Source organism: Thermobia domestica, chromosome 6 (genome assembly GCF_964235325.1).
Source record: "Thermobia domestica chromosome 6, izTheDome1.hap1.1, whole genome shotgun sequence".
NCBI classification, from domain to species: domain Eukaryota; kingdom Metazoa; phylum Arthropoda; class Insecta; order Zygentoma; family Lepismatidae; genus Thermobia; species Thermobia domestica.
This window is the reverse complement of record NC_137459.1, coordinates 32,315,218-32,329,537: the sequence shown is the minus strand read 5'-3', so window position 1 is coordinate 32,329,537 and position 14,320 is coordinate 32,315,218. Positions and strand designations below refer to the sequence as shown.

Below are 14,320 nucleotides of genomic sequence, written 5' to 3'. Positions count from 1 at the left end.
CGAGAGCACCCCAACTATATGCATTTCCCTTGGCAATTTACCGCCCTGTGCAATTGAGTCATTTGCCGCCGGCCCCTCCTTTCTCCAGAAAGAACAAATCTTAAAAGCCACGAATTTAAGTATGCTGCGCTATCATGAACAAGGATGGGGAGGGAAAGTACACTCGTACTCACCCTATCAGACAAACCTATCCACCAAAAATGCAATTTCGTTATGTCTGGTTATTTTCTTTAACTAATTATCTATATTATAAAATTGAAAGTGACTGTGCTTGTGACTCTTAAACTCTTGAACCGCCTGACGATCCCAATCAAATTTTCAACGTAGATGCTGTTTTGCCCTGGGAGTCTTTTTAGCCATTTATTTTGACTGTACATCTTAGGGGAGGGGGAGGAGGGGAACATAAAAAATAAATAAAACTTAATAACTCTTGAACCACCAGACCGATATTCATCAAATGTTCAATGTAGATAAGATTCGGGCCTGGGATGATATTTATCTATTCACTTCGACGATAGAACTTAGGGGAGAAGGCAGGAGGGGAGATATATAAAAGCAAAAAAGAAAAAAAAACATTAATAGCTCTTGAACCACCGGATTGATCTCGACCGAATTTTCAACCTAGGTTAAGTTCGAACATGAGATGATTTTTGTCATATCACTTTGACTATGTAACTTAAAGGAGGGAAAACATTTACAAATGATCGAAAATGATCGATATTATTGCCTAATCTATAGTTTTTGAGGTCGCTGAGATGAACAGTGACACTTCTAATGCCATTTCAACCCAAATTCAGCTCCGTAAAAATTATGGAATAGGATAGGTTGGGGGATGGAATTTAGATTTTTGGGCTTTCGGCATCTAAGGCCATTTAGCCCTTCACGTTTTGAGGTATGACGTCTCTTGGCGAGCACACAATCCCGGGAAAAGGAAGGAAGAAAGGATGGGGGAAGGAAGGAAGCGGCCTGGGACCTATAAGTTAGGTACCACCCCGGTATTTGCCTGGTGTGAATGAGGAAAACCCAGGAAAACCTCATTCAGGGTGGCTGGCCTGAAAAAGCGTTTCACACTTTTTCGACCGTGTGCCCCCACCGGGAATCGAACCCGGGAATGGGATAGGAATATATACATATACACAACTATCGACCAAATATTTAACATTCGCCAAATACTCGAAAAAAAGTGGGAATACAATACACCGGTACATCAATTATTTATTGATTTTAGAAAGGCGTACGACTCGGTTAGGAGAGAAACATTATACAACGTAATTACAGAATTTGGAATACCAAGAAAGCTAATTAGATTAATTAAGATATGTTTAAATGAATTCCAAAGTAAAGTCCGGGTAGGAAGATTTTTTTTCACGAGCTTTCACGTCGAAAATGGCCTGAAACAATGAGATGCGTTGTCGCCATTATTATTTAACTTTGTGCTGGAATACGCCATAAGGAAAATCAAAGATAGCAACCAGGGCCTAGAGTTGAACGGTATTCACCAGGTTATGGCATATGCTGATGATGTAAATTTAATAGGGGATGATAGGAGAACAACATAAAGAAATGCAGAGATATTATTAAACGCTTGCAGGGACATGGGTTTAGAAGTAAATGCAGAGAAAACTAAATACATGGAAGTGCGTCGGGACCGTAATACGGCAAATTGTGGATGCGTTAAAATATTAAATCATACTTTTGATAAAGTGGATACTTTCAAATATTTAGGATCGATATTAACAGACGAAAAGCATTTTCACGAAGAAACTAAATATCGACTAAAAGCAGTGAATTCGTGTTACTATTCGGTTCAAAATCTCTTGTCGCGAATCCTGTCGAAGAATTTAAAGCTTAAAATATATGAAACGATAATCATGCCTGTTGTTTTGTATGGTTGCGAAACATGGTCGCTTACTCTGAGGAAAGAACATAGACTGAAAGTATTTGAGAACAAGATCCTGAGACGAATATTTGGACCCAAGAGGAACGGGAATTGGGATGGCGGAAACTTCATAACGAGGAACTACATAATTTATATGGTTTACCCAACATTCTTAGGGTCGTCAAGACTAGGAGGCTTAGGTGGGCAGGTCATGTATCTAGAATGGAATAAAGTAGAAACGCTTTTGTGAACGCAGCATTGAACATCCGGGTTCCATAGACCGTAGTTTTATATATATATATATATATATATATATATATATATATATATATATATATATATATATATAACCAAGCCAAGCGGATAATTGATGCAAGTCTATTATATTAGGAAAGATCAAGCAAACACACCTGTATAGGAAAATGGTACTCCTTTTTATAGAATTCAATATCGACCTTCAATCTCAATATATCAGTTTGCAATTCCAGTGCAACTAATTTTTAACCTTTATTCCGTGATTTTCCTTCTGCATCTATTGAAAAATTAACAAAAAAAGAAACTTGATTCCATCTTCAACGATAAGAAACTTGTGACAAAGACAAGACTAGTTTTTGTATCAAAACTTGACAACTAAATGGAACAGGTGTTTACTACTGTTCGAGAATTAAGTTTTTGTATTCGATAATAATCAAGCAATTTATGCGGTAATTTGTTTGACCCTTTGATTTATCACTGCCCATGTGAGCTTAAACTAATGCTACCTAAACATAATTTACGAATGTAGTATTCAAATAGAATATCATCTTTAGTAAATTTAACTACCATCATGATTTTTTTTTTATTATTATTATTGAAAAAGAAATACAGGGTAGGATTCAAAAGTAATCAGTCTTCGTTCATAAAAACAAATTTATTGAGCTTATCGGTACAACTGACTAATAGTCTTCAAAATAGGCACCTTTTGCATCAATACACTTCTGTAGGCGGCTTTTCCATAACTCAAAGGCTTCCCCGAAGGCTTGTTCCGGGATGGCTGCAAGGGCTGCCTTGACATTTGCTTTGATGTCCTCGATGGAGTCAAAACGTTTCCCTTTCAGCGCTGATTTTAAGCGCGGAAGCAAGAAGAAGTCAGAAGGCGTCAAGTCCGGGCTGTAGGGAGGCTGGGGTACCACAAGAACATTGACTTGGACCAGGTAGTCGGTGACGATGAAGGCGGTGTCGCTGGGGACGTTATCCTGGTGAAGCTTCCAGCTGTCCTTGATATCCCTGCGCTTGCGCGCGACGCTTCTTTTCAGCCTTTTCAGGACTTCCTGGTAGTAAGCAACGTTGACGGTCTGTCCGGGCGAAGCGAACTCGTAGTGGACGATCCTCGTCCCTCCGAAAAAGGCGACGAGCATGGTCTTCGTCTTCTATTTGCTCATCCGCGCTTTCTTGGGACGGGGTGAGTTAGAGGTGTGCCAATCAGTGCTTTGTCGTTTTGTTTCTGGATCGTACTGAAAAGTCCAAGTTTCGTCGCCGGTGATCACTTTTTCGAGAAACGCAGGATCGCCTTCGCATAATTGCAGCATTTCTTTGCATCGGAGCACCCAGTTCCGTTTCTGTTCTTCAGTCAAAACTCTCGGCACAAGTTTTGCACAGACTTTCTGCATGTGCAAGTCCTCCTTAACAATGCGTTGCACCGTTGTCTCCGATAAGTTCAGGGCTTCTGCTACTCCATAGAGACTCAAACGCCGGTCCGTGTTCAAAAACTCACGCACTCGCTGCACATTCACGTCAGTAAGGGCCGACGACGGGCGTCCAGACTGGGGTTCGTCAGTCGCTTATTCCCGGCCCTCACGAAAAGCCTTGTGCCACTTTTTGAATTGAGACGCCTGTTGAAGCATGGCGAACGTTGGCTAATGGGCTATTTTAAGGCCGATGCTACAGCTCCGAAAGCTGGGAGCCAACTGACCCGCGTTGCGCTGTGAAACCAACACCCACCACCACCGTCGCTGTCAAGCGGAGCGCGCTGCAGGGTACGCACGCATCAGTATAAAGTGAGGCTCATTACTTCTGAATCCTACCCTGTATATATTTTAACTAATAGAGTTATGACATATGTTGCCGCTCCGTGCAAAAACACGTGTTGCACATATGATAGAGGCGGTAATGAAATTACATTCAGTAGATTTAAGATTGGGAAATATGCTCGCAAATCCAATACGATATATGTATTCATTCTTCGTATCCTTGTAACTTGCGTCTAATTGCCTATGGGCGTGTATTGTTATCAATGTACAGCAATCAGTCACAGTACAGAAAAGACGGAAATATCCTTCCAGTATCTCAGTGGAATACCACTTTTCATAGCGTATCGTGCGTCGAAGGTTTGCAGCTGTACATATTTTTCCGTTTATCATTATGTCCGTCAATATAATAAGACCAGGATTTTCGCACCTGTGAGATTCACGTACATGCTGTGGATGATATCATGCTACACGTTCTTTTGAATTCATGAGATATCTAGTGCCCTCGTTAGTGATCTAATGGCAAGCGTGAGAGCCTATGGTGCTTCTGATTCTGGGTTCAATTCCCGATGGGGGAGCATTAAAAACTGAACTAATTACATTGGTTCGGATTCTATTTTGAACTATAGATGCACGTCTCATAAAGTCTCGATGCTGAAAGAGACGGTTAAGTTCAATAAATTCGCAAATAATAATTCGCAATAAATTCGCAACGTGGTGTTCGAAACCACTTGTTACAGATAATAATGATTCATCTGAGAACATCACATTGAACCATGCATATGTTCCCAGCGGCGCAAATCTGTCTTCAACGTTAGGGGGACGGGTAAGACAGTTCCCATATTTTTTTCTTTCTCTTTTTATTTTTTAGCGATGTTTAAAATATTTATGAAGTTGAAAAACAATGCTGAGGAGGATCATGGGAGCAGAGTTGTCTTTAATAATGGGAGACGGGCAGATTTGAGGCTTATTCTCGGGGGACATCACTTTCATCTTACTTTCTTTTGTGGCAATCGGACACAAATCATCACATTTATCTCAGCCCCCCCCCCCCAAAAGGAGCATATTTCAAATCCAATTATTGGGGTGGCAGTCCCTCCAGTTCCAAGATTGGAGGTGACATGTCTCCCTCATGCCCCTGGGATTTGTACCAGTGTTCGTCACAATCCTATGCACAGTTACTGCAAATACCCCCAATAATTTAACTAAATGCTGTTGCATCTGTTTTAATATTTATTTATTTAATGAATTTAAGAGAAACAAGCTAATGTTAGTGTACTTATTAAGTATGGATGGTTAACATCCATATTTTAATATAAATAAAATAAAGAGTTTGTTTGTGTGTGGCCTGGGTACCAGACTTACCAAATTTTAGTCACGGATACCTTGGTCCAGGCCCCAGTCCAAGACGAAGTTTTCTTTTCTTTCAAAATTCCAACCAGGGTTGGTCTCAGGGGAGTGTTAACCCTGACACGTAAAAGTAGTAAAAAATAACCGATGTTAGTGTGAAATTCATAGATTTCGCGGTCGCTGTGGTCAATGGTGAATCTCTAATCGCATTAGCTTACAAATTCACCCCATTCGGCTGAGGGCCGAGGTTCACCTGCGGGGAAGGGGGATTACCGAGATAGGTAAAAAATTATCCAAAATGACCGATATTCGTGTCAAATCTATAGTTTCTGCAGTAGCTGAGATGAGTGGTGATACTCCTACAGGCGTTGACTTCCAAATACAGCCTCCATCAGCTGAGGGAAAGAGGCGTTCTTTTTTCTTAAATTCGAACCAGTGGTGTCAGGCGGCGTTTACCGGGATATATAAAAGTAGTAGAAAATGACCAATATTTTTCCCCTTTCGTTGTTCAGTTTGTTTACATACATATTTTGTCTGATCCATGCAAAGAATGGGTATTTCAGCAAGTTAACAATAAAACACTGATTGCTACAATTAAGAAAATAACATTTTATGTTATTGACTTCTGGGGTACAATAGCATGAATTTTTGTCCTACGTAACTATTTTAGAGCATACAGAACTAGTGACCTTTTCCGAGTTGTTGTATCTCTTCCAAACTCAATTTCTCCCTTCTGTTCATGACAGCACTGTTCAGCGGATGCTTCTAGATTTAGAATCAACGCAAACAATTATTGTCAATATCTGATTTAAGATGTACAAACCGTTAGTACCTCTCTCCCTGTGTGCGCCAACACATATTACACGTTATTTCTCGAAAAGTTTGCAACACTGATTTGCCTTTACAATTTCTTTTGTCTTTATTTTCATTGCTGCTTCCAATGACGATATTCAATTTAGGTCATTCTATTTACAAAAACACAACTTTGTCTTGGGCTGACAACACTGTTCATTCGGTGCTGTCTGTCAATACACGAGCAGATATTGCTCATTCTCTAATTTCTTCGTGCAAAGTTTCGTTTCTCTGCCTCTTTTAGTTTCTCTGTTATCACGGTTGAAAATTCTAAATTACATGTAATGTGGAAACGCCATTTCATGACTTTGTCGTCAAGTCGGCACGGGTTAACATTGTCGTAGAGAGCTGGTATTTCACTAATGCGTGTTTATGGTCACATAAAATACATTTGGGGTGTGTGCGTATCGTATCACGAAATTACCCAAAGCAAGGGACACCCTAATATTATATATATATATAGTGGTTCAGGCAGTCACAAGAATAGTAAAAGTTACAACATGTCAACTGCAACACAAGTATATGCTAACTTACGAAGATCAAAGTTTGTATCATACAGCCCTTCTGCTATTTTCTAACCCGTTTCTAATATCCCGCAGCAGGGCTTTCGATACAGATAACATACTATAGAGTAGAATTTACAGTATGCGCCCAAAAGCATGAAATAAGGTAATGAATATAACACCACATCACATTTGGTTCATACTCCCAGGCGGCTCGATTGCCGGCGGAAACTCATGTGCTTCAGATTCCATATTAAGTTGTAGAACCAGGTGTTACATAGTCTGTTTCTGAACAGGACGCTTAACCCGTAAGTACTATGGACCGTCTCTCAGACCGCTGCAACTTTTCGTATCATTATATTTTCCACAGTTTCACTACTGCAAGTGGATCTTTTCGTCTACCTTCCTGTCTTGCAAATTGTTACGTATTGTGAAGTTCGTGTTATAATTGATCCCCTGTGCGCGGCGCTGGAGGGGCCGAGCGGTCTCACAGACGTACTATAGTAGTTACGTGAGTATTTTTCTGTTCAGTTGTCTTTCGTTATCTACTGATTATTAGCAGTTTTGTATCTTACCGTGTGGCACGGCTTGCACCACACATCAAATAATGACCCAGAGACTGGAAAACAAAAAATAATCATATTTTACAACATGAGTAAAGGCGGAATGGATACTCTAGACAAAAAATGTACAGATTACACATCAAGTCTTCGAACAAGACGATAGCCATTGACAATTTTCTTTATGCTGGTGGATGTTGCGTGTGATGGTCAATGCGTATGTCTTGCATCAAGTCTACGCGAAGTCCGCAGTGTTGACAAGACTTGATTTCATGAAAACGTTGGCAAAAGGACTTGTTAGAGCTCACATAGAACACAGATTGTTCATTGGACATCTGCCACGAGAACTGAGTTTTTCCATCAAGAGCATACTAAAGCTTTGAAAGTGAGGTTCTCACCATCGCGCACAAGGAGTTGAAGAGGAAAACATAGTCTTCTATCCACTTGAGTTGTAAGCGGAAAGCAAAGATATTCGTGTCAGGGGTGTGGGCTGCGGTACCAATTACCTTGCAGTGCAGAAAAAAATTAAGTGTCTACCTCAAGAAATATTATGCTGTCAAAGAAGTTAGTGCGATACTTTCTTTACCGGCAAAAGGTATTTTCTTTACTTTCGACATCATATAAGAACTAAAAATAAGTTTTATTCATTACCTTTTCACTACAAAAAAAATGTAACAGTACAACTATAACAGTACTTTCTTGTAAGTTTTACAAAGCTAAAATTCCATGTTATTTTTCTCCGGTTTTACTGTATTTTTTTTATTCTCAGTGCATCTATAAGAACACTGTACTTTAAATGAGTGTTACTTTGACTATATAGTAACGGAGAAAAAATTGAATATTTCAACAATTACAATTTTAGAATAACAATGAAAACATTGTTGTAAATTTTGACTGTGTTCTCTTTCTCATTGTTTTAAAAATATATAGCTTTTTTTCCATCGTGAAATTACTATGTTTTATTTTTCTATATGCAACTAAGATATGTAGGATAGCATTTAAAAAAAATAAAATATGCAATAAACCTACTATTCAGAAAATGTGAAACAACAATGCGGTCTGACAGACCGTTCCATAGTAGTTACGCGATTATTTTCGTCCACAGTACTTAAGGGTTAACTCAAAACAACTTCAATTCGTGTACGCTTCATTTTGTTTCAGAAAGGCCATGAAGGGATTGCCCACCCGTATAGTTTAATAATATGTGTAATAATCTTTGTGATATTGAAAATTTCCATGTAAAAATACAAAAATCACTATTTTTTTTTTTTTGGATTATCAATAGACTAAATTTGCTTCCTCTCTCCCCAGGTGTTTAAAAGATTGCTACATCCATATATTTAAATCTAATTTTGTTTAATTTAATCTCTAGGAAAGTTATGAAATATTAATAGAAAAAATATTACGCCCTCTCCCGAAGATTCGGGTAATCATTTGTCGAGATTGAGGACTCCCACTCCCCACTTACTCCCACTTATGGGGGATCTTGATGATATGCATAGATTCAATGTTGGCTACACATTCGAATACAGAAAAATTGTACATCATATCAATTTTCAAAATGTATTTGGAGAGTTTATAAGCACACAAATGTTTACCTCGAATGCTTGAACTCGCCTTGAATAAATTTAACTGTGGCGTTAACAGCTAATAGCGCAGTAACCCAATAAAGTACTTAGGACCGTTCGTATTGTATGTATTATGTTTTAAAAAATAATAGATTTGAGTATAATATAGTCATCTGGCAACCCTCAGCTTATGAGATTTTGTATAAATCTTGACGATCATACTATAAGATAAATCAGAGAGAAGAATACCGTGGCAAACAACACGTAATCAGTTTAAAACAGGAAATTCATACACATTACATTTCACGGGTGTATATATATGAGTGAGAACGCTGTGTGTGTTGTTTTTGGATCATATTGATAAGAAAGACACTGAATTAAATCACGGCTATTTATTGTATAATTGAATGATATTTTTGTTCTAGGTGGTGGGGAAATGGTTCAACTCGCTCGAGTTGGACATAGATGATTTGGTGTGGAATCGAGGGGCTCAATCAGTTCCCACATCTGTGTGCTCTCTACCTTGTGGAGTTGGCAAGATAAAAATGCAGCAGGTGAGTTTGTTAGAGTACTTTTTGTTTTATCTTGGCACACTTCCCACCAATGCACTTGATTGATCTTTAAAGTGTTTTCTGCTGGCACTCACGTGAACGTTTTAATACAACAGGTGTCTTATTGGTTTTGTCACATAGGTGACGTTAGTTCTCAGCCAGCCCATCAAATGAGGCCGTTGCATTTTGGCGGGTAGTTGAAGTGCTTTGTTGCCACACGCAAACAAATGCGTTACATTGATTCGTGAGTGGTGTGGTGCTTTGCTGAGTTTCTATTGTGTTGTTTTGCAGTTGTTTATTGCTATAAGATAGATATTTTTATAACGAATTCGTGGATTTTCTCCTAGTCCGAACTATTACATTAGGTGGAACACTGAAACACAGTGTTTCGAGTGGAATAACTACAATTGTGTATAACTTCTCTAAGGAAAGCTTTGATGCTGCTTAAAATAATATATATATATATATATATATATATATATATATATATATATATATATATATATATATATATATATGTCGGAAATCGTGACATCAACAGAGCAGTTAAAGCTATGAATATTCCGAGAAGGACACTACATAGGGTTCTCGCTAAGAAAGACAAATAGCGAGTGAATAATAATAATAATAATAAGAGAAAAACAGATATATTGTAGATGATTTTGATCAGACTGTGATTAGTCGAACAGTTTTTTCGAAATGTATATGGAAGAGTTATTCCAAGTATGGGGGAAATTTATGAACATGTTAAACCTCTAATTACGTACTCTGGTTCACTACGGAGCTTCAGACAGGTAATGAAACACATAGAATTTGATAAAAGAAAAACGATTCCATACAGGAATGTCAACAGGATTTGTAAAAAAAAAAAAAAAAAAAAAAAAAAAAAAAAAAAAAAAAAAACGCTTTTAGTATTTCGGTTAAGATCAACGAAGGATTATCATGAAGAAATGAATAGTGACAGATTTAAAACGTGGAATGAAAAACAATTATTACCGAATATTCCAGAGCATTCGGTTATAGCAGTGGATAATGCTTCTATTCATTCACTGCAAATAAATAAAACACTACTTGTAAAGTTATATTTTTATATTTTAATTTGTTACATTTATAGCCCACCGTTCGAACCACAAAAAATGTCGAATACGATTAAACACCTTAATGGTTGTGACTTTTTATTCTTATTTTATGTATAATTATTCTGTTGCCATAGCAACAACAGACGAATAGTTACCTTCTTTTTAACAATTGACATTACCTCATTATCTATATAAAATCAACACATATATTCTACATTTTTTCTTTCTCTTCTTATCAACAAATTGTGCACTTTTAAGTGCCGTTGTCCAAAATAACTGCAAGAAAATGGAAGTAATTTATAGGTTAGATATACAGTCTCGTTGTATGTATGGCTCCTGGCGAGGATTTTTTAAATGGATTACAATTTAAGAAAGAATCCTGGACCGTTACATATTCTTAAATACATGGTTACCTTACTTTCCGAATAGCCCTCCTATATATATATATAATTTTATATCAACAATAATCTTACATTTATTTAATAATCAATTATATTTTAATTCTATAAAATATCGTCGAAGAGGACTTATTCAAAAATGCGATCCTTTTGCTGATTATTTAGGTCCTAAAATAGATTCTTTAATTCAATATCTTCGGAGCTCATTAACACATTAAACGAAAATACATTGACATATTTCATAACTTATTTCCTCCACTTGGGCATCATTAAGATGATTATAAAAGAACTGAAAAGCTTCAATATTGATAAGTGAAGCGAATTACACAGAAATCATAACAATACTCAAAATAAAAGAAAACGAGACTTGATCAATATAACGGAATAATAGAAAAAAAATGAATTATTATATTTAGAACTAGCAAAGTTTATATGAGTTAGAATATAATATAATATGTTTTATTTATTCAAGCATATTTATCATAACTTTTAATAAGCAATATTCGTGTTCATATCACAACGTGCTGAAATTTAGTATCCATCATTTTTATTATCTATATAGAATTCAAACAAAGTACGAATTATAAATGAAATCATAATTGTATTCAAAGTGAAAATAAACAAGAATTAATTAAATATGCCTTGAAGAACGCCACAAATTTAGCTTAAAATACATCGCCAAATGGTTCGGTTAAGTTCCATTGTACGTCAAAATCTTGTGTACAGTTCTGTATATTATGAATTCCTCCAAATCTTTGATTTTTATTTTGATAACTTCTGCCACCTATAAAATTGTTACGAAACCTATTTCGAGATAAATTAGGTGTATTGTTTGCTTGATTTCTAAACGTTGATAGTTACTATTCCTGTTTTCTCTGTAATTAGGTTCAGCTCTATTATCGGTATAATTAGATCTATCATTACCTTTTACATTAGGGTTACATTCTTCACGCACATTGATATTCCGGACGGGAATATAATAACCTTGACTTCGGTTATTATTAGTTTGATTTCGATTATTGTTACTCTGCACCATGGATTGATTTTCAAAATTTTGCACTATCATAATCAAATGATTGAAGTTAATGCATTGTGCAGAAATCAGTATTTGTTGCAACTTAAAAGGCAATAGTATCCGGATCGATGCTATAATTCGTGATTCTTGTTGGCGCAGATTAATTAATTTCAACTCATTGTATATAGAAATCACAAAATCAGTTAAATTCTTATAAATTTTGGGATCAAACCGTCTGTTTCGAAACAAGGCGTCTCGGTTTGCCAACATAAAATCATTCTCAAAATTGGAAAGCAAAGCGTTCTTAAAATCTAAATAATTTCGTAAATTACCCCTGATTGCTTTGAACCGAACAGAGCAGGGTAGTAGTAAAACATGCAGTAATATTTTAAGGAATTTAGTTTGTCTATACCGATTAGGACACGCTCCTCTTCGAATTTCTCCAAAAATACACTTGCAGGTATGTCTTCTGACCTTCCGCTAAATTTTGTTAATGATCGTATTTCACTAAATCTAAAAGGATGATGATTATTATGAGGTTGTTTCGAAGGAGTAGATCTTACGTATCTGGGTTTTCGGTGATGTACTGAACGAGATCTTCTTTCCTCTTTTACCATACTACAGCCACTTTCATCCTTCTCCGAAGATCTTTCTGTTATATCACTTTCTTCTAGTGGTAATCTGGGTTCATTGGATATATGGTCCCTGTTGAGGTTTGAATCAGGATTAACATTCATGGTGACGATCTTTTCCTTTATAGTGTCTATTTCCTCCCGTAACACTTTAATTTGGTTACTATGTTCACTAACCTGAGTTTCAACATCATCCATTGCATTTTGCGCAATTGTAAATCTGTGCAACATTTGTTCTATCATACCGTCGGTTCGTTCTAGGTTTGTATTTATTTGCTGTGCTATTTGCTCTAATTTGTTATCCATTCGCTGAGTCATAGCCTGTGCAATCTGTTTAAATTTAGTGTCTATTTGCTGAAATTGAGTACCCACTTGCTGAAAGTTTTGTTCAAATTTAGTATTTATTTGCTGAAATTGAATATCCATTTGCTGAAACTTTTGTTCAAATTTCGTGTCCATTTGTTGAATTTACTGCGACAAAGATTGACCTAACTGTTTTATAAGGTCAGCTACGTTTGTTGATGTCTCCATACATGATGTTCCACTAGCTTCTTAATTTATATTTTCATTCCCAGAAACACTCATTTTAATGTTTCTATAAATTCTTTTCTTACTCCTGAGTAAAGTATACTCCGTATTGAACGCTATGATGAGACTGCTTTACTTAACTTCAAAACTAATCTCAGGGTGTTCCTGGTCGGTAAACCACCATCTAAAATATAACGTTACATACTTAGAAATGTAAGAAATCTTAGATGCAAATATGGCTACAAGAGGCCAAAATTCATTTCGATAATACAATGCTCAGAGAAACACTTCGCAAGTTGATTATTGAAATTCGCGAGCATAGACGAGAATACTAAATATGCACTTTAACAAAGTATAAAGGACATACGGCTATTACATTACCACTTTACTATAATAATTTTAGTCAAACAGAGTTGATATGAGCTCAAGTTAAGCGTTATGTGTCAAAATGGAATACAACATTTACAATTTCTGCTGTTGAAACACCTCTGGCCGATCCTCTAAGCTCAGTTACCCTTGAAGACTGGAACAAGGCTGTAGATCATGTGAATCGCGAAGAAGTATTTATTGGGGAAGGGATAAACTAGTGAATTAACTCGCTCATTGTTTAGTGCTTGCCATCAGATTCAGAAAATGACCTTCCTAGGTGATCATGTAGATCCATTCATTTCGGCCATGTTTCCAGCTAGCAATCACCGTTCATCAGGACAACTCTCCTTATCGCAATTCCAACGCTGTGCTGCAGGGGCTCGAGGAGCAAAGTGGTGGATTTCAATTAGTGTTATGACACCCAAACTTAATTCAAATGATCCCGTTCAAGATATCATTGAACGTCAGATTTGAGCTTAACGCAAAGTTTACATGAATTTAGTGACTTGTATGTGGAGATGTATTGTACAATGTCTCCAGCCGTTGACGAAAGTTTCATTACTTTAATGTCAAACGACATTGTTGATATCCTGCGACGCAAATGTGGACATGCCGAATATTAGGTAGAGCCTTTCTATTTCAAGTGTGCTCTCGGAAAATATGTGAAACATATCTCAGCCACCCTCTTAGGCAAGAAATCTTCCCTTCGCTTTAGGGACTGAAGTGAATGATGTCGGCTGTGCTGCCAATTTGTCATTCAGTCGTTTGGCCTTGGCGAGCGAAGATCGTAGGATACTAAGAATGGCAAACAAGACAGTGCACAGCAACGTGCCCCTCCTCTTTCGAGGGAGGTACGGGAAAACACACCCCGACAGCAGCGCCAGCAAGGGCACAGTTGAAATAAAAAGGCTCTAGGACATTCTAATATTTTGCTTGGTCAGTGTACTACATATCTAGAAAGGAAATATTCACTTTCATTTCTTATTGTAGTGAATTTCACTCTGAATACAATGTCAGAATTGTTTTGGTA

The 14,320-nt window shown here is 36.9% G+C and overlaps 1 protein-coding gene across 1 annotated transcript in view; it reads left to right on the top strand.

The window, feature by feature from the left end:
* Nucleotides 1–14,320, top strand: part of mGluR (metabotropic Glutamate Receptor) — a 1,220,665-nt gene that overhangs the window by 1,034,693 nt on the left and 171,652 nt on the right. The window contains exon 8 of the mRNA XM_081761481.1: nucleotides 9,144–9,272. Within this exon, the coding sequence (XP_081617607.1) occupies nucleotides 9,144–9,272 (129 nt within the window). The remainder of the gene's footprint in view (nucleotides 1–9,143; nucleotides 9,273–14,320) is intronic.